Genomic DNA, 19,626 nt, shown 5'->3' with positions numbered 1-19,626 from the left:
GGGCGGGTTTCCTTTCTGCGCTGCGCGGTGGTGGGGCGGCATAGCGGAGTGCGGCTGAGCCATGCCCCGCGGGGGCACCGCTGTATGCGGGCGCTCGGCTTCGCAGAAGGCGAGGCCGCGCTATGGGGCCGGGGCAGCGCCCGCCGCGGCATCTGCCCGCTGAGCGGCCGCTGGACCTAGCGGCAGGAGCCAGCAGCGGAGCTGTGCTTTGGCTGCCGTGAGAGGTGGGTCAGGGGCCGCATCCGAAGCTCCCCAGCCACGAGTCACGGCGCCCCCCGGGCTGTCCCCGAAAGGCGGAGGGGTTCCTTCGCTGATGCGCCTGGCCCCTGTCCGATGATGAGCCTCACTGCTGTTCACATCATGACCACGGCGTGATTACTGCTGTTGAGCTGAGGATGACAGGCGGCCCCGGAGCACCCTCGTGCTCCACGCCCCTTTCCCCCGCCTCGTCTAAACCTCAGCGGGGCGGCAGCCCCTAACGCCTCTTTCGCTCTTCCCCAGGCTCCATTGCTGTTCCTGCCCCGAGGATCCTGCAGAAGGAGGTGTCTTCGCCACCCCCACACCCCCAGGCTCCTTTCCCGCCCAGGGCCGGGCGGGGTCCCGCTCCCCCGCCGCCGGAAGGCGCGGGGTGTGCCCGGAAACCGGCGGCGGGGGAGGCGGTGCCGCGGCTGCCACGTTGGAGCGGGCCGGGGAGCGGGTGAGCGCTGGGGACGCGAAGGTGAGGCGGGCGGCGAAAAAAAAAAAAGTCATTTTCCACCGTTTTTCCTTTCAGTTTCTGTCAGAAACGGGGCGTAGGTGGCGGTTGACGGGGCGACCGGCGCGCGACACGCCGTTCCCAGCGAACTGGGACCGGTCTGTTGGGAACGGCGGGTCGCGCGCCAGCCCTCGCTGCCCGTTTTCTTCTCCTTCCCCCGTTTAAACATTATTTTTCTAGTTTTTTTTCTTTTCCAGCAAAAATGAAGCTGAAGGAGATTGACCGCACCGCCATGCAGGCATGGAGCCCCGCCCAGCAGCACCCCATTTACCTGGCCACAGGTGAGTCCCTGGGAAGGATGTGCTAAGCTGGGCCTCGGGCTATGCATGGCAGCTGCCCTGAAGAGGTCATGGTTGCGAGTCGCAGGAGTTTGTTCAGTGTCCTGAAGGCTCGAGCGGGCTGAGTGGTGCAGTGCTTTGGGTAGAATTGTCCAGCTGGGGTGCGTGTGTGTGGAAGACACACTTTGCATTCCGTGGGCGACAGCAAGCGTCCTCTTTTCTGCCAGGGTAAGGTGACAGCAGTCCTAAAGGTCTATTGCTGCTTGTTTGTAACTTTGGTTATTTTCATAGAATCATTTAGGTTGGAAGAGACCCTCAAGATCATTGTGTCTAAACATAACCTAACTTTGGCACTAAACCATGTTTCTCAGAACCTCATCTACGTGTCTTTTAAACACCTCCAGGCATGATAATTCCACCACTTCCCTGGGCAGCCTGTTCCAGTGCCTGACAACCCTTTCCAGGAGGAAATGTTTCCTAATAGCTAACCTGAACTTTTTCTGTGCATCATCAGGGAGATAGAGGCACTTGCCCAAAGCTTTTCCTGTTCCTGTTGGTTAAGAGACCCCCCGAAAGGGGGAACCATGGGCAGGAGAGTTTTGTAGAACTACTTCTAAATAACAGAAATGGAAACTTGACCCCATCTCAGGGTCTGTTTATGCAGGGGTGATGGTTTTTGTGCCCTTTCTTGTGCTGCTTCTGCAGTTGTTCTTTTGTATAGCATGGCTTTCTCACTGCCAGGCATGTTCCTTTGCAGGTACATCAGCTCAGCAGCTGGATGCAACCTTCAGTACAAGTGCTTCTCTAGAAATATTTGAGCTGGACTTATCGGACCCTTCACTGGCTATGAAGTCCTGTGCCACTTTCTCATCCTCTCATAGGTGAGCAGAGGGCTTGTAAGGGAAGAACAGTGGCTGTGGGACTGTTATATATGCTGCATGTGGAAAGGCCACTTCATGAGGTTTGCAGTTGTTAAGGAGAGGAGCAGAAGTTCAGTGCTGAAGGGTGAAGGTGTGCCACTAATGTTGTGGGACGCTGAGGTGGGATTGTGAAGGCGGTGAGTTTGGACTCTGAAAAGTTGCAAGCAGCTTGTGCTCTGACGTAACCTAAAAGATCTGACATTGGCTGGTAGGTGTGAATACATATGCTGACCTTCTTTGTTGAGGAGCCTCTGGGATACTGCAGAGAAAAGAAGAAAATGAGAAATTGTCAAAATGCACTTGCAATTTTCTGTGTTTCCCTATTGTGTTTTCATTTAGCTATTTCAGGGAGACTCCTGCGACAGAACTAAACTGGTCCATGTTATGTGTGTCCTATCATATTTTGCACCGCAGCTGAGAAGCCACGTTCCCCACTGCACAACTCCACTTAGCTCGTAGTTCCTTACCATGCGCTTGTCCAAATAAATATCATTAGCATCAGTGTTTCCATCTTGGCAACACTTGGAGCGGCTCTCTGGTAGCTGGTCCAGTGACTGCTGCTCATTGTGGGTGAGCGGAAACAACATAGATGGAAGTGCAGGATGTTTCTGTGGGTAGAGAAGGAGAATGTTTTCGTTACTGTTAGATTGGATCTGCTACTTTTTCATACCATGTACAGTGTCAGCATAACCACTCTTTCCCCTGATGATCCAAAACAGCATGACTGGAGGTGCAGGCAATTAGAGCACTTTGCCAGGATGTCCAAGTGAGAATTTGACACATCTAGAGAAACAACTGCCATCTCCTCCATCTCTGGCATGGCATGAATAGAATTTACTTGGATTTGAGTCTTTGTATTATCCCTTCTAAAGCTGTAAGTTCAAGACCTAAGGACCTGCAGCTGTTTCCTGAAGTTCTTGACCAAAAGCATTTTGCTGGTTTCATAGGTGTTGAGTTTGCCTATAAACAAATTTGAAGGAGTTGCAATTTTGTGTATTCGCACACAATAAGATTGTTACCTTGCTTAGGGATCCTCTCCTGATTTGGGTAAAATACGGCTACAGCAGCTTTTGCCAGACAAAGTACGAGGTGTGAGGCTGCTGGCTTGGTGCTGTGGCAGTTTTGTTGCGATGAGTTGTGGGGCTGGCAGAGCAGAGCAGCTCCCAGTCCCTGCCCTGCAGTTATTTGCTTTTTTAGTACTTGTGAGGAACAGCCACGGTCTCTGCACTATGGGCAGTGCTGATGTTGACACTCTTTACTAACCTGCTGAGAGAAAGATGGGGTGTGTGATCTTTCCAGATTTCCTCGTTCAGCCTTGTTTTAACAATGATATTTTTTGAGGCTTGCCAAGTGGTATTTGCTTACTGAATTTCAAAAAACATTCCCTCTAGCCAGGATGTAGCACTCCTTTGAAATGCTTCCTTCAGTGAGCAGCACAAGCATTTGGTTTTGCCCAGAAAATGCATTACAAATGAGGTTAAGGATTTTTTTATTATTATTAAAGCTAAGAAGAAATGCCTCAACTAGCAATGGATATGTCAGGCTTTATTTTGGTTTGCAGCAAATGAAAGTGGCCAGGTGATTAAACCCACAAAAGATAAATCCTGCAACAAGCTTTGTTAGTTGTCTTCCCATGGAAAGTTTTATGCTGCTTTTATAGAGCTAAACTTTATCTTGGAAAGAGCAAAGGGCAAGAGGAAAGTAATTGAATGAAAGAGGCAAGTTAATTCTGGTTTTTGATCTTCGTTGTTTTCTTCCTTCTGTTTGGATTCTTGTCTTAAGACCGGTTGAATCTTGCTGGTGGTGTAATGCTAGTACCCAGACAACCCTGTCAGTCACTCTGTTTCTCATAACCTTTCATAGTTATGTGCAGAAGTGTAAAAATCATACCCAGGAAAAGGATCTGTCTGATAATAAAGACCAGTTTCTGTTTATAGCATTGTTCTTTGGTGAACCACCAGTGTAATCTGAACGCTGTACTGGGAGACTGAACACTGAAGCTGAACTGCTTGACGGTCATAGCATTTCTCACCCAGCATCTGCTCTTTGTCTAGCTTTCTGCAGTATGTATTTTATCATGCTGGGTTTTAGAGAAATTATCTGAAGGTTGTCTAGAGATAAGGAAAAGATTAATAATAACCCGGTGAATGCCATGAAAGCAATTCCTTGCCACCATGTATTCAGTGTAGATTTGCTTTCTGCTTGTGTAAGAGGTGATATGTGACAGCACGTCATTTGTGTAGAAAAAAAGTCCTTATTTGCATGGCTGAATACACAGGAATTCTGTTCTGCTTATGCAGCAAGTTTGTAGAGTTGAAGGAAATGTAAGTATTTGCAGATGGACACAATGGTTTGAAAATACTTCATTTCTCTCTTATTTGAAATGTTGCTCACAAATATCAGATGTTTACCTCCAGGCTGTGGTTGGTTTGGCTTACAGTTCTTATTTTGATTCCTGCTATTGTTTTGTAAAGGCGAGCTCAAAATCATGTGCAGTTGGGAGCATTTATCTGATTTTGCAGCCAGGAGATGAGAGATGTGGAGGTTATCAGTTGTACTGTTGTGAGCTTGCATCTTGATGACGAGCAGAATTGGGACATAGTGTGTTTTTGATGGAAGGGGTTGTAAGTATTAGTTTGGCGCAAAAGTAATTGCAGTTTTTTATTGTTGAAATTTGCTGTTTGGTATTGGAATAGACTTTTAAATGTGGTTGTTATACATCGTTCTAGCGCGCTTTCCTTGCTTTATCTTTTTTTGCTATTGACTTATTACTTGCTGTTTATTTTATATTTATTTAATACTATTAAAATTATGTTAGACAAAAACCAAATTGTGCTATTTTCTTATTCAAGTTCAAAATGTGTCGTATAGCAGTGGAGATAACTCACAACATTGACAACGCATTTGGCCCGGGAACTGCTAACGAACATACAGTGCAGTGGTGGTTCAAGAAGTTTTGCAAAGAAGACAAGAGTGTAGTGGCCAGGCATCAGAAGGTGACAGTGACCAGCTGAGAGCCGTCATTGAAGCTGATGCTCTAACAACTACACGAGAAGCCGCCGAATAACTCAAACCATTCTACGGTCATTTGGCGTTTGTAGCGAATTGGCAAGGTGAAAGAGCTTGATAAGTGGATGCCTCATGAGCTGATCAAAAATCAAAAACGTTGTTTTGAAATGTTGTTTTCTCTTTTTCTGTGCAACAATGACAAACCATTTCTTGATCAGATTGTGACATGTGACAAAAAGTGGACTTATACAACAACGGGCGATGACCAGCTCAGTAGTTGGACCAAGAACAACCTCCAAATATCTTCCCAAAGCCAAACTTGCATCAAAAAAGGTCACAGTCACTGGTGCCCTGCTGCTGCTCTGATTCACTACAGCTTTCTGAATCCTGGCAAAACCATCGCATCTGACAAGTCTGCTCAGCAAATTGAGTGCCAAAAACTGCAATGCCTTCAGCCCACACTGGTCAACAGAAAGGGCCTGGTTCTTCACAACACCACCCAACTGTGCATTGTGCAACCAGCCCTTCAAAAGTTGAACAAATTGGGCTACGAAGTTCGGCCTCATCCACCATATTCACCTGACCTCTCACCAACTGACTACCACTTCCTCAAGCATCTTGACATCTTTTGGTAGAGAGAATGCTTCCACAACCAGCAGGATGCAGAAAATGCTTTCCAAGAGTTTGTGAAATCCTGAAGCACGGCTTTTTAAGATACAGGAATAAACTTATTTCTCATTGGCAAAAATGTGTTAATTGTAATGATTCCTGTTTTAATTAGCCAAGATGTGTTTGAGCCTAGTTATAAAGATTTAAAATTCACGGTTCAAAACAGCAATTGCTTTTGCACCAACCTAATAGAAAGACTGATCCTTAAGGAGAAATGCAGGCAGTGCTTTTCTGTCTTTTAGCAGCAGTCTGGAGGCTTTAGCTGTGCTGAGCAAAATGGGGTGCATGGTTGTAGACTGTGGGCACCTTTGTGTCTTACAGGTACCACAAGCTGATCTGGGGGCCACACAGCATGACCTCGGCTGAGAGAGTCTCTGGAGTCCTGATTGCTGGGGGCGAAAATGGGAACATAATTCTCTACGACCCAGCCAAAATCATAGCTGGAGACACTGAAGTCATAATTGCCCAGAAAGACAAGCACACGGGACCAGTAAGAGCGCTCGACGTCAACATGTTTCAGGTTGGTTTTATGCTGTTTTTCATCACATGCTGTCATAAATGAGTGGCCTGTCTTAACTTATAACTGTCCCTTTCCCTGCCTCTGAAAAGCGTGAATGAAATTTGGTGTTTGAGTGTCTGTGTGTACTTAGTAGGAAAATCCTGTACTGTTACTGGCATTTCAGGATGAAAGAATTCAAGGTGTCTGGTTCATTGCTTCCCCTCGTCAGTTTATGTTGCTAATTTAATGGGTCTTTTTACTTGAGCTTATATGTAGACATGTTTTTCTGTGGTGTTTTTAGCCAGTCTCCGTTTTTAGCTCCTGTGTATTGTGCCAATGTTCTCATTACACTGGGCGTATTTACCTGCTATCACTTGTGCTTCCAGTGACACCAGATTTTAAGTATCTCCTTTGAGGTCTGGGTAGGATCTGTGTTAAAGACTTCTCAGTATTGTTACTTGGAAAGAGGAGACTGAACAGGAAATGTGGTGACGTGGCCTCTTGAGCAGAAGAGCTCTCAAAACTAACAAGCTTTCCTCCATCACTAATGAGCACTTACTTCCTTCTAGATACAGTGGACTGGTTTTTCCTTGTCACCACCAGCTGCATGAGAATTCAGCTGAATTTGTTTCCTAAATAGCACTTCTGTCTTTGCACACTTGCTTTCAGCAAGGCTGCCCTTTGTTCATTGTGTCTTCTCTGAATTGTCTCCTTTCCCTTTCTGTCCGTTACGAAGTTGGAACTTGCTTGTCACCATCCATGGGATGTGATAAAAGGGCGCTCGGTGCCCTTGGCACCTGTTGCCCTGCTTGGACTTTGACACCCCAAAATTCACACCATGTATCTGGGGGCATTGTCGAATTGCTTCTTGAACACTGCCAGGCATGAGGCCTTGAATACCTCCCTGAGGAGCCTGTTCCAGTGCTCTACAACCCTCTGGATGAAGAACCTTTTCCTAATGTCCAACCTGAACCTCCCCTAGTCTGCTGGCAGCAGAGCACTGTGGCACCAATAGCTGCAGCACCACTTCTGCCTCCTCTCAAAAGTGTCTCTGCTTTCCACTTGCATCTGTGGTTGTACCCCCGCAGCCTCTTCATGGATGTTTGTTGTGCAGTGCAAGAGCACTCCACAAAACAGGAATTTTGGTTTTGGTATCCCAGTGTGGTGGTGCCGCGTATGGATTTTTTAAATTAACTCAGTCTTACCTATAGCTTCAAAATAACCCTTGCTTTTTTTACCCTAAGCTATTCTCTGTGAGCCAAAGGCTATATCCTGAGCTGATAGGAGGGGAATCAGTCTAGTGCTGTGGATCTGATACTCCCAGCAACTAAGGCTGTGAAAGCTGATGCTGAAAATACTCTTAACATCAATTGATGTGTCTTACAGACTAATCTGGTAGCCTCTGGTGCTAATGAGTCTGAAATCTATATCTGGGACTTGAACAATTTTGCCACACCAATGACACCAGGAGTGAAGACACAGGTATCAGATTTGTATTTGTTAAATATTGCAGAGCAGGCTAACAAAAAATATGCACATGACTGATGCTGAGAGCTCATTGAAACCTACAGTATTAAGCCTATTTCAAGGTGGGGAAAAGCCTTTTGAAGTCTAACTGGGGTAGCAGGTAATTGTTTGTTAGTTGCGAGCTGCATTTCTGGCAACATAAGATACAGTGCTTAAGGAGTGGTACAACAGATCTCTCTGTATCAAAATAAAAGAAGAATATGTTCCTGCATGTTGTTCTCCAGTGGCTGTCCCGAAGGCCAGCAAAAAGAGGCCTTCTGTTAGTACTTAATTTGTGTAATACGCTTATTACACTGTGGGGTTTCAAATATTTTTCTCCTTGAGATATGTCCGTGACCGAAAGCATATGGCAGGAGCTTGTGTCCCTGAAGGACAGCTCTCTTGGAGTGGCTGCATAGGTGTCCTTCAGTGAATGCTTCTGGAAGGAAGTCCATTGTGACAACACTATTTCCCCATGCTTTATTTCTGTGATTTTTTTGCCCAACTCCATACAAGCATGACTGGATGCTGTTGCTTTCCTAGCCCCTGGAGCATGGTTTGCTGCTGTGCCTGTAAGTGCGAGAATGCACAGGTCCAAATCTGTTTGGCCAGGGGAAGCTGAAGTAGCCCTTTAGTATTTGAGAAATATTGCATTTTATCAAGCAATGAGTAATAACAAGCAGAGTCGCTCAGGTTGCACCACTTTTTAAATACCTATAACAATTATATGCAGGCTGAGCGTCTTCTAGTTTTTCTCTGCATGTTTCACTGCGTGCATGGGTCTGAAGATTGTGAAGGTATAGATTCAGGAAAACAAGAACGTAAAAAGCAGCTACTGAGAAGTCAGAAGATGAGGCGGTAGGTTTGGTAGTTACCTTCATGATTTTCAGAGAGTGTTTGATTGCTCTGCTTAGGGCCAGTGTTTAGCCTCTGGCTCTTAAAGATGATGTATGGAGAAGAACAACAGTCTTTTGTCCTTTGTACCTTGCGAAGGAGACAGAATGAGAAGTTGTTGTTTCAATGCATGTACATTTCTGTAGCTGTTACATAATTGCACAGTAAGTTTGTGGTTACTGGAAGATAGGTTTGTTACTGCATAATAATTTGATTATGACAAAGTGAGGAAATGGGATGAGAAGTAGTCAAAGTAGAAGTTCAAAGATTTTTAGCCTAAAACTCTGTGGGTTTGGATACTTTGTTTAGTTTGACTTGTTTATTATGATGTAGGCTTTTGGAAGGACACCTTAATTAAAGACCTCTGTATAGTATTTTTTTATGTCTAATAATAACTTTTTTGGCTGGGCAATCTTTTAGTCCTTATGGTCAATGACAACTGGAAATAATAGTGCAACAAGGACTAGGTTAACATAGCTTTTAATTCTAGGACTAAAACTGTGCAGAGGGCAGGCAATAAAAAATCCCCACTGAATTTCTCCAAGCAAATACTTTTTTTTTTTTTTTTTTTGGTAAGTCAAAACCTAATCAACCAAGGCAAAGGTAGAGTTCATATACCTGGATCTACTTCCATGGAGTAGTTTTCTGTTCTTGAAGACAGTTGTGCGTAGTCTTCTTTAAGTAACTGATGTATCAGATTGTAAAGCAGAAAATGCAGATATTACAGAGAAATGCTAGCAGCTTATAAATCGGGGTTTTCAGGTGTTCTACCCTACATAGGAAACCAGAACACACACGGTACTCAGGGTGAGTCTCCTTGCAGATTTGTTATTTTGCATAGCCTGGAAGTAACAGGTTTTGAGTCCTCCCTTTGGAAAGGTTGTGATAGGCTGTTCTGTGTGTGCAATAGCCACTTGAGGACATCAGCTGCATCGCCTGGAACAGGCAAGTCCAGCATATTCTGGCATCCGCCAGCCCAAGTGGCCGAGCTACTGTGTGGGATCTCCGGAAGAATGAACCCATTATCAAAGTCAGTGACCACAATAACCGGGTGAGTTGACTCTTGCGCGGCCCCACAGATGCTTGGGGAGAGGTATGGGGGCCTCTTGGTGTGCAGGGACTGCTTATAGCACCCGTTCTGAAGTGACATAAAGATACTGGTGCCTTCTCTGTGCTAAACAGCTAATGCTTTTTCCTGCAAGGCTGTGTATATGCAAAGCACTGCAGAGGAGTGTTGCCATTGAGGAGGTTACAGGGGACATGGCTTTGCGTAGTTACAACCACCACACTTGTTCCTCAGACAGTGTAAATGTAGAAAGGAGCCTGCTGAACTTGTGGAGAGTGACATATTTGGACAATTCTGTATATTTTTAATGGGAAATTGCTATAACAAATTCTGAAGATGTGGTAAGAGTTGAAAATGAAACTTGCAAATGGGTGCTTGAGAAGCAGCTACCTGGTCACTGCACTCTTATTCTGATAAACTGTGTAACTCTCAATGCTTTATGTATTTGTTACCTAACATAGCAGCACAGTAGTCTATCTTCATCATATTGTAGTCTAGCAATACAGTGTTCACCTGACAATAACCTCTGCCTAACAATGGCTTTCATCAGTAAAACTTTTAGAGATAAATGTACAGGGGGATTCATAGGATTATGAACAAGACAGCACAAAGTTATCTCTTTGAGAGGACCTTGGGAAATGAACTGCAAGTCTCCCCACTCGTGGAAACGAGGAGAATATCTCAATCTGAATGCAGTCAGAAATAATGCCCAGAAACACAGCTTCAAATTTCCTCGCAGCAGTGCTTTTACCATGCATGTAGACCTCTTTAGGCTAGTTGTCTTTTGTCCTTTAGTGCTCCTTAGTTATTTTGTGCTGTGGCGCAATGTTGTCCCTCAGATGCACTGCTCGGGCCTGGCCTGGCACCCTGATGTCGCTACCCAGATGGTTTTGGCCTCAGAGGATGATAGGTTGCCTGTGATTCAGATGTGGGACCTAAGATTTGCCTCCTCGCCGCTTCGTGTTCTGGAAAGCCATACCAGGTATGAGTCTTTTGTAACCTGCTGCTCTGTGGTGTTTATGCTCTTGGTGATTGCATTCCACCAGTTTGTATGTCTCACTTCTTGATTAGTTCCCTGTCAAGGCGCAGCTGGGAGGTGGTGATTCCAGCAGCAGACAGTGTTATATGCTTACTTGCTGACTAGCCACCCCCGTGTCCTGAAAGAATTGTCTGGTTTAAAGGGAACAGGACCCAGAATATAAAGCACCCTCCTGCCGAAACACTGAAGTTGTAAATTTGTTCCTGTGCTTTTCGAGAAGAGGGAGCCAAGGTGCAAAGAGTTAGTAGTACTTGACTTTGACTGAATAACGGACCGAAGACATGTCTGGGCACATCCTCACATGTGGACATGCAAAGCTTCTCTGCTCCTCTAGTCCCCTAAATGCCTTAAATTTGGGTAAAAAGAAAGATTTTGTTAAATTTTGATCCCTGCTCATTAGTGAAACTTTCCTTATTGCCCAAAACCTGCACCAGATTTAAGGAGAGAAAATGACCGTGTTGTGACTTCTACCAAAACTACTGCCAGTAGTTCTGACATGAATGCCCTGCTAATAAAAAGGTGAAAAACTTCATAGTCACCAATCTTAACATACAGTGTGCAAACTTGTAGGTAATGATACTGCACGCAGACCAGTTTGTTACAATGGTGTCCAGGTTCTCTTGTGTGACTGCATTTATCTCTCAGATACAATGGCTGCACCTTTATACTTCCTCATGCAGAAAACAAAGCATCCATTTCAATAAGTAAAGGCTGATAACATTGAAAAAGTTCATCTTTTTTAAGAGTAAGGAGTGAAGAGGGCATTTTGAGGTAGAAAACTCAGCTAATGTAGAAACTCAACTTATAAATATACTTTATCTATCACCATTTTGCATTTACACTGAACTCTTTCTGATTGTGACACAGGGGTATATTGGCCATTGCTTGGAGTATGGCGGATTCAGAGCTGCTGCTTAGCTGTGGGAAGGATGCTAAAATTCTCTGCTCCAACCCTAACACAGGCGAGGTATTGTACACACACCACTTTAAAAAATCCTGTTCAGAGGTGACACAGTGGCACATGCAAAGCAATTGTTGGTGTGTTTGCATTCCTTGAAATTACGCTTCTGTGGGGTGTTTCTCCCTGTCCTGCATGCTTGTGTTGGGTATGTGTGCCTTCTGAGCTTGTTCTGGTGCTGCAGGATTCCTTCCTAGTATTGCTGATCTCGTGTGTTTGTCCCTGCTGCTGCTCTCCAGCTGAGTAGTGAGGTAGAGACCTCATTATAAGGGACACAATAGTGGCAGATGGGTGAAAGCCACTTGGATGTGTTCCTACCCTGTCCTTTTGGGCTTGGGGCTACCTTTCAAAGGGGACGCAGACTCTTTTCTCATACAACTTTGAGTGCTTGCCCCTAGACCACAAGAAGGACTTCAGGCACACTGGAGGGCTCCTTGCCTGCAGTGGGCAATAATCCTGGAGGACAGAGTGAGAACTGTTTCTAAAATTCAGATATCAGCCCAAAAGTACAAAAAGCTGTGGGGTGCTAAATAATTTATCTGTGTGCTGGATCCAGTGCTGTTAGGAAGGCTTTAAATTTGGATGAATCATACTACATGGTTTTATTTAAAATTAATAAACAACAACAAAACCAAACCAAAACAAACCACAAACAAACAAAAAACGCACCATGGTTTCCTGGGAGACAGAGAGAGGTAGTTAGTGTTTTGCTCTTTGAGCAACAAATTTGAGAGACAAGCAAAGAAGAGTTTCTCTGAGTTTATGGTTACATGTCTGCTGCAGTGTTGGGCTTGTCTGTTCCAGGGCAGGAGAAGACATCTGCCCTGAGTGCAGGTTTTAACTTTTCCAGCTGTCCTGCAAAAACAGGCTTACTTGGGCATGTCTCTGTGTAGTGTGTAGAGATACCATGATGAGCTCTGCGAGGGCTAGCATGAACACCAGCAGCAACTCACCACTTGCAGTAGAACAGATAGATAGCTGCACATGCAGCACAGACACACCCTGCCTGCATGGTTTGTGCTGTGTGGATTAGACAGAAGATTTAATAGGAGAAGGAAACTAAGCAGTGATACGTGGTAATCTCCTGTTTGACAGTTCTCAGGGTTTACCCACTGTTAGTGTGTACAGTGACATGGAGGCCGACGGGCAGCAAAAAGAGCAGACCAGTCTCAGGGCAGAAGAATTACTGCTGTTGGATGGGGTGATGCATGGAAGTCCTGATTTGTTGGATTTGTTTTTGCTGCTCAGGTGCTGTATGAGTTGCCCACAAACACACAGTGGTGCTTTGATATCCAGTGGTGTCCCAGGAACCCTGCTGTCTTGTCTGCAGCTTCATTTGATGGGCGGATCAGCATTTACTCCATCATGGGAGGCAGCACAGATGGCTTGAGGCAGAAGCAAGTTGATCAGGTATTGAGCAATGTTCAGTTTAAGACTATGGACAGAAAGAGGTGGGGAAAAAATGTGGGCTTATGGGAAGCAGCTGTCTGCAGCTCTTTTTGCAGGAGTACTGATCTGCTACAAATAAATGCTTCTGTTTAGTTTATTGGAGATATGTCACTTTTGTGTTTTCCACCTTTTGTTATTGAAGCTTTCATCCTCATTTGGGAACCTCGACCCATTTGGTACAGGACAGCCTCTCCCACCCTTGCAGCTTCCCCAGCAGACAGCCCCACAGAGTGTCATTTTGCCCCTAAAGAAGCCACCCAAATGGATCCGCCGACCTGTGGGAGCATCGTTCTCGGTAAGCAGGAGACAAGGCTCGGCATGGTTTGCCAGGCAGGGAGGGAGTAGTGGTGGCATCTGCAAAACACGTTAGCAAGAGGAGAGTTCAATGTTGTGCTCCACCTTGGGAAAACTTGTTTGTCATGGTGGTGAGAGATGCTTGCAGCGGCTTCCAGACTGGGCGCTTGGAACAGAAAGCCAGCAAAAAGTCACCAAAAAAATGCTTGGGAAAAAGAAACAAGGAGGCATTGTATTGCCAGTGGACACTTGTTTCTTTCTGGTTTGGGACTAGAGCTTTGCTTTTATGTAAGTACAGTGCTTATATCAGAGTAAACAAATATCTGTTGTCAAGGAGGAACAGGATCAAACTGGGCAAGTATCTGAGACTTGGATGCGGTCTGAAGCTATTCTGTGAATGTAGCAGCACATAGGGATTGGGCTCCTCCATGGGTGGTTGACCTGCAGAGGAGCCAGGTGAGAGGGTGACAAGGCCCTGCTTTTTGTGAGAGTACAGTTGCCTGATCTTTGGTTCCAACTTTTGCTTATTTTTTAGAACCACAGACCATTTCTTGAGCATCTCCTGGAGATTTAAGCCTGACCACTTGCAATGCATTTCTTTACCAAAATATTGTTCAGTTTTCTGCATCGTATGCCTGCTTATTCACTAACTGTTGCACAAATTAGATGCAATTTTCTCTTGCCGAAGAAAAGTGATGTTGCCTAGCCGCTGACTGACGTGTCATTTTATGATGCTGTTTATTGCCTTACTCATCCTGGTTTTCCAGGAGGCAGCTGTCAGCCTTTTTCTTGGTTAGGATTTTTGCTTCTTGTAGTGCTTTTTCATTTATTGGACTGGCCTCTGTAAATTAACTTTGAGCTGTAGAATGAAATAATATTATAAACCCCCTCTAATTTTTTTCCTTCTGTTGTTTTTTTACTTCTCTCCAAATGATGACATAGTTTACTGCCCATCTCTCAGTAGGCTTTTAACTGGTAACCAGCCTGCCAAGAGCAGGCCACACGTCATGCTTAAGCATTTATTTAGTGATGCATAGGATTCTTAGGTAATAGCATTGCAATATCATGAGGTACTCCATTTATACTGAGCACAGTACAGACCCACAGCCCCAGTTCTCAGCTTCTGGTCAGCCTTTTACCTGAGAAAAAACAGGCACAGGAGTAGCTCTGCTCATAAATCTTATTATTAATAAAAAATAACCCACTTATCCAGCAAGCTCTCTAAATGCGTAGAAATATTGGTGGGGGGGAGGAAATCAATGAGTTTGTTGGTAATGTTTGTCCTTTGGATGATAAGCATATATACACTATATAAAATCGTGTGCATAAATGTGTTTATGCACATGCTTTTTCACATGTGCTCCAGTGTACACTTGCATTTTTACCTACTGCACATGTATCTCAATTCCAGTTTGGAGGCAAGCTGGTTACATTTGAGAACACCAAGCCTCAGCAGCAGCCGACCGTTGAGCAGCAGCAGCAGCGTCACCATGTCTATGTGAGCCAGGTTGTTACAGAGAAGGAGTTCCTGGCTCGCTCAAACCAGCTGCAGGAGGCCGTGCAGTCGGAAGGCTTTGTCAGCTACTGCCAGAAGAAAATCGACATGGCCAAGGCTGACTTTGAGAAAAACGTGTGGGCCTTCTTAAAGGTAATGGGACGCCAGCAATTCAGGAGTGCCCCACTGACCCAGAAAGCCAAAATGTAGCAAGTGTTAAGGTGTTTTAGCAGAAGAGGTGCTGGGAACTAAAAATGTAGGCTGTGGGAATGGTGCCTGTAAGTCCTGCTGTTGGAGGTAGCCCACCAGAAGGGTGTCTTCACGGCCAGGGGTTGGCAGGGTTTGTGAGAAATCATGACAGAAGCCAAGCCTTAGAGGAAGATATCCTGTGGTTTTGTCATCCCCCATCAGTATGTCTTTGTGCAGGGAGCTGCTGGTAAGGAGAAACAAAGCTCTGGGGCAGCTTTAGATGTGCTTTTCACTGCTCATTATGAGCACTTTAAAGTTTGCAAATGGAGTGGACAAGCAGACTGTTCACCTGTTGGAACCAGATTGAAAGCTTGCTACTTGCTCGGGTGCCCAGGTCACTGAAGACCGTTTCATTTCTTTTCTTATGCTCAGTCTCTGCAGTCACTGGCTCTCACTGGGTAATTTGTGCCAGTCAAGTGGAAAGACATTGAGGGGAAAAATGAAAAATTATTAATTGCAATATATTCTTTTTAACTTCTGTTTTTTTAAAGGTGAACTTTGAAGAAGATTCACGTGTTAAATACCTTGAGCTCTTGGGATATAAGAAAGATGATCTGAGGAAGAAGGTAAGTGTGTCCAGAAGCTGTGCTTGTGTTAAATGCTTTGCTGATGGGTGTGTCTGTAGAGCACAGCCTGAAATGTTTATTGTGCCGTGTATGGTTGGAGTACTCATTTACCTGTGGGACTGGAAGAGCAATTACCAGTATCCACAGGCTATTCAGCACAATAAATATTTTTATACAACATTGTTTTCAGTGTGTTTCCCAGCAGATAGCATTTGTCAGTGATGCAGCTCTCCTAGTAGCCATAACACAACTGTTAGCTGTGATGCTGGGGCTTCATTTTAAACATGGCTGACTTGAATATTTTTGTTAATTAAGGAATTCCCTTGTTCTGAAGACACTAGAAATCTTCTTCTGCTCTTGTTTGTTTAGATAAACAAGCCTTGAATAACTTCAAAATTCTTACAGCAAGCAGCTTGCTTTGCTAGGTGTTTTATTAGTTCTGTCATATTCTTGCAGTATGGATGTTCAATGAAAATTTCAAAGCAGGCAACAGACTTCATATGCGTGTCTGCATTACCTGTCCAATGTTTGATCTAAAAACTTTATCCATGGAGAAGTTTTGATATTTGTTGGTTCAAGCTATTCATGTAACTTAGTTATATGACATCCCTCTACTGTATTTTCACAGCATCTGATCTGGTTTTAGGCTTTCTGTAAAGAACAAACATGTAAGCAGTCTTCTGGGTTTCATTAACTACCTTGAAAACTTATAGTCTTTCTTTTGTGTGAGACACTGTTCAGATTCAGAAAAAAAGAAACCAGAGATCAAACCTGGTTACATTTGGAAAGACAAAGTGTTGGACTACCAGGAAGCAACTTGCACATCTTAAGCCCAGAGCTTTCTTCCAAGTTGGAATATGATTCTTTGTGTTACATGGAGATACCTGCTGTGCATTTTGGCTTTTTGTTGCTTTTAATGCTGTACCCAAGAACTATCTCTTATTTCTTCAGTTCTGATTCAATGAATTTTAATGTTTGACTCATTTTCATTGTATCAAACTAATGTTTTATTTTCTAAGAGTGGCTCCATAAAAACATTATTATGGTTATGAATTAAATGGTCTCTGGGACAAGCTTATTATGATTACAGACAAAATAATGTTTTTGCTAGCAGTCTGTCCTCAGCTTCTAAATTTTATTGCATGAGTCAAAGCAAGCACAACAAAGGAAATGCTGTCTTTTGAAAAGCAGATCGCAATTAGAAAATCAGGTGAAACTTAGTGGTGGTCCTGCGGAATGGCCTCATGCAGATTACAGGCTGCTGCTGCGGTTGCTCTGGGATTGATCAGCCCTGTGCATGGGGAGAAGATGGAAAAATGGGCATAGCTGAATTGAGCAGCTCAAAATACTGAGGAACAGATGAGAGGAGCTTTGAGGCCATGTCTACATGTGGATGTTTCTTAGCAAAGCATTCCACACTGAAATTGAATTCATGGTTTTAATGTCAAGGAACAATATAGAATGGCTTGTCTGAAAGTTTGTGATACCTAGATGATAAACTCACTAAATTGCAGCTTGTTTTTCATGTTACTGGTAGGATAAGAAAAGTAAAAAAGGGTTACAGACTTCAGCTTCTTGGAATAAGCTTTCAAGAACGTAGAGGTTTGTTTTTATCATCTTAAAACCTGTGATTCTCGTATGCTAGTCAAGTCCTGGATTTTTCCTTTCTGTTTTAAACTAATGATTTAAAAAAAAAAAAAAAAAAATAGAGAAAACCACCTCCAGCAATTTGAGCCGAGCTTTTTGTGAAAAACGGCCTACCAGGGTGAAATAAAACCTGCAGTACTAAAAGAAGTAGATGATTTATAGCAGCATTAGGAAATCCAGTCTCTCAGGTGTGGAACTAATATTTTCTGCATGTATTCTAAATTCCATACATTAAATTGGCATTTTTGAGGGCCCTGATTGAATCTGGAGTAATTTGCTTTGCAGAAGAGTAAAAGCTGTGCATTTTAACTCTTCATAACTTGGAAAATCCTAGTCCACAGCCATGTGTCTGCTGCACTTGAAACCACAGCTTCCTGATAGGCTCTCAGCTTCACCGGGATTGTCACTGCTTCACTTTCCCTAACCAGAGCAAACAGAAGGTTTTGTCCCACGTGCTCTGATACTATTTTCATTGCTGTGGTTTCCAGCAGCACTAGCAAGGTTTGAGGCCCTTGAGTTAACAATTAAAGGTTTAAAGGCATAGAACAGCTCTTATTTCCATTGGAGCTTGGGGTGCAGAGGGCTTAGCAGTAAATCCATCACCAGGCTGGGAAAGGGTATGGCTTTAGTTTTGTGTTAACTGTTCTGCAAACAACATGGTGGCTACATTTGCCATTTTTACTGTATGAGAAATCAGTGAGAGGTCTGTCTCCCTTAAAATAAAAGCGCACTTACTTAACAAATCTTGGTTGTTTTCTAGATTACATCTGCTATAAATAGAGAGAGTCTTGCAGATGATGACTTGGGAGAGGTAAGCACATGTGTACAAATCTGCATTTAGTTTTATAATGCCACAGTAATGTGCAAAGTAAGAATCATTTTTCTTTCCACTTGGTAGTTGTCACAAAGTGAGTCACAAATAACCCAGCATATGACAAGTTCCTACACTGAGTAGGATGAAGGTACTTTTTAAAAAACATTATGACTTTTATCATTCACTTTACCAATGAAGGACTGTCACAGATTTTAGTTCAGGGTCTGAAGTGATGTCCTTCCACCTTTTTGCTGCCTGTGTGTCACCCAATGTGGCAATTTGTGCTGCTGGGAGGTAGTGGAGAGCCTTGCCTGGCAGCTGCTTTCATAAAATTATAGACTAGTTTGGGTTGGAAGGGACCTTCAAAGCTCATCTAGGCCAACCCCCTGCCATGAGTGGGGACATGAACTAGATCAGGTTGCTCAGAGCCCTGTCCAGCCTGGCCTGAGATGTCTCCAGGGATGGGGATGTTTCACCACCCTCATTTTAAAAAGTTTCTTCCTTATATTTAGTATGAGTCTCCCCTCCTTTAGTTTAAAGCCATCACACATTGTCCTATTGCTATAGGCCCTGCTAAAAATTCTGTACCCATCTTTCTTATAGGCCCCTTTAGGTACTGAAAGGTACGGTAAGGTCTCCCTGGAGCCTTCTCTTCTCTAGGCTGAACAACCCCAACTCTCTCAGCCTGTCCTCATATTAGAGCTGTTCCAGCCCTCTGATAATTTTTGTGGCCTCCTCTGGCCCCTCTCCAACAGGTCCATGTCTTTCCTGTGCTGAGGATGCTAGAGCTGGATGCAAGAGCAGCAGCTTCCCCAGGCTTTACAAAATCAGGACTGAGAGTGTGGTCCCATCATGCTTCCCTGCAGGAGGGATAAATACAGTTCACGCGTGGCCTGTTGTAGTTGCAGTGGCCTAAGTCCACAACAGGGACTGCATTGCTCTTGTTCCATAGATGTGTCAGATGTCATCTGTAGTTGCCTAATGGGAAAGTTTTGCTGCATGTTTTCAGGCATGTAAGATGAAAATAGCACAAGGTACTGTGCAATGACAAAGAGCAAGGAAATGGAGGCCATCTGCCATGTTTGTCATACTTTTGTCTATGTTGCCAATGCATTTCTGTGCTTTGCAGTCTGGGTCAGACTGTTGTTGCTGGGAAGGTGGCAATACTCTGTAGTGCAAAGTATTTCTTCCTCTTCTGCTGGATATTCTATTTTTATGGCATCTTCTCTCTGCTGAAGGCTCCTGCAGAATCTGATCAATCTGTGCCGAACAAGGGGGATGAAGGCCAGGCTACAGAGGAGCAGTTCTTGGGAGAGGTATCTGTTGCCCTCTAAACTAACCCCATTTACCTCCTGTGTATTTACTTGGTTATTACTAACAGTATTCCATTTTGTTGGCTTTTCCTAATGCTGAGGATGTATGAAAATACAAGAAGTTAGTTGAACAAGTAAAATGTAGGCTCTTGTTAAGTTGCTTGACTTTTTTGTTTTTCATTGGCCTCAGCCATTGTATGAATGGAT

The 19,626-nt window shown here is 44.1% G+C and overlaps 1 protein-coding gene across 50 annotated transcripts in view; it reads left to right on the top strand.

Moving 5' to 3' along the window:
• The first annotated feature begins 23 nt into the window (after window positions 1-23).
• SEC31A (SEC31 homolog A, COPII coat complex component) overlaps window positions 24-19,626 on the top strand; it is a 46,485-nt gene continuing 26,882 nt past the window's right edge. For 18 of the 50 annotated variants that reach the window (XM_065061773.1, XM_065061753.1, XM_065061745.1 and 15 more), the window contains exons 1-14: window positions 509-718; window positions 952-1,035; window positions 1,790-1,913; window positions 5,952-6,150; window positions 7,516-7,611; window positions 9,440-9,580; window positions 10,435-10,577; window positions 11,502-11,601; window positions 12,841-13,002; window positions 13,184-13,336; window positions 14,747-14,983; window positions 15,571-15,645; window positions 18,053-18,103; window positions 19,345-19,422. In XM_065061773.1, coding sequence (XP_064917845.1) covers window positions 957-1,035; window positions 1,790-1,913; window positions 5,952-6,150; window positions 7,516-7,611; window positions 9,440-9,580; window positions 10,435-10,577; window positions 11,502-11,601; window positions 12,841-13,002; window positions 13,184-13,336; window positions 14,747-14,983; window positions 15,571-15,645; window positions 18,053-18,103; window positions 19,345-19,422 — 1,638 coding nt within the window. In that variant the 5' untranslated portion in view covers window positions 509-718; window positions 952-956. Of the gene's footprint in view, window positions 225-501; window positions 719-934; window positions 1,036-1,789; window positions 1,914-5,951; window positions 6,151-7,515; window positions 7,612-9,439; window positions 9,581-10,434; window positions 10,578-11,501; window positions 11,602-12,840; window positions 13,003-13,183; window positions 13,337-14,746; window positions 14,984-15,570; window positions 15,646-18,052; window positions 18,104-19,344; window positions 19,423-19,626 lie in introns of those variants that run through there. The other 32 variants (XM_065061774.1, XM_065061768.1, XM_065061754.1 and 29 more) reach the window with 10 other exon arrangements.

Source organism: Columba livia, chromosome 4, assembly GCF_036013475.1.
Source record: "Columba livia isolate bColLiv1 breed racing homer chromosome 4, bColLiv1.pat.W.v2, whole genome shotgun sequence".
In the NCBI taxonomy this organism is placed as follows: Eukaryota; Metazoa; Chordata; class Aves; order Columbiformes; family Columbidae; genus Columba; species Columba livia.
This window is presented reverse-complemented; position numbering and strand designations above follow the sequence as displayed.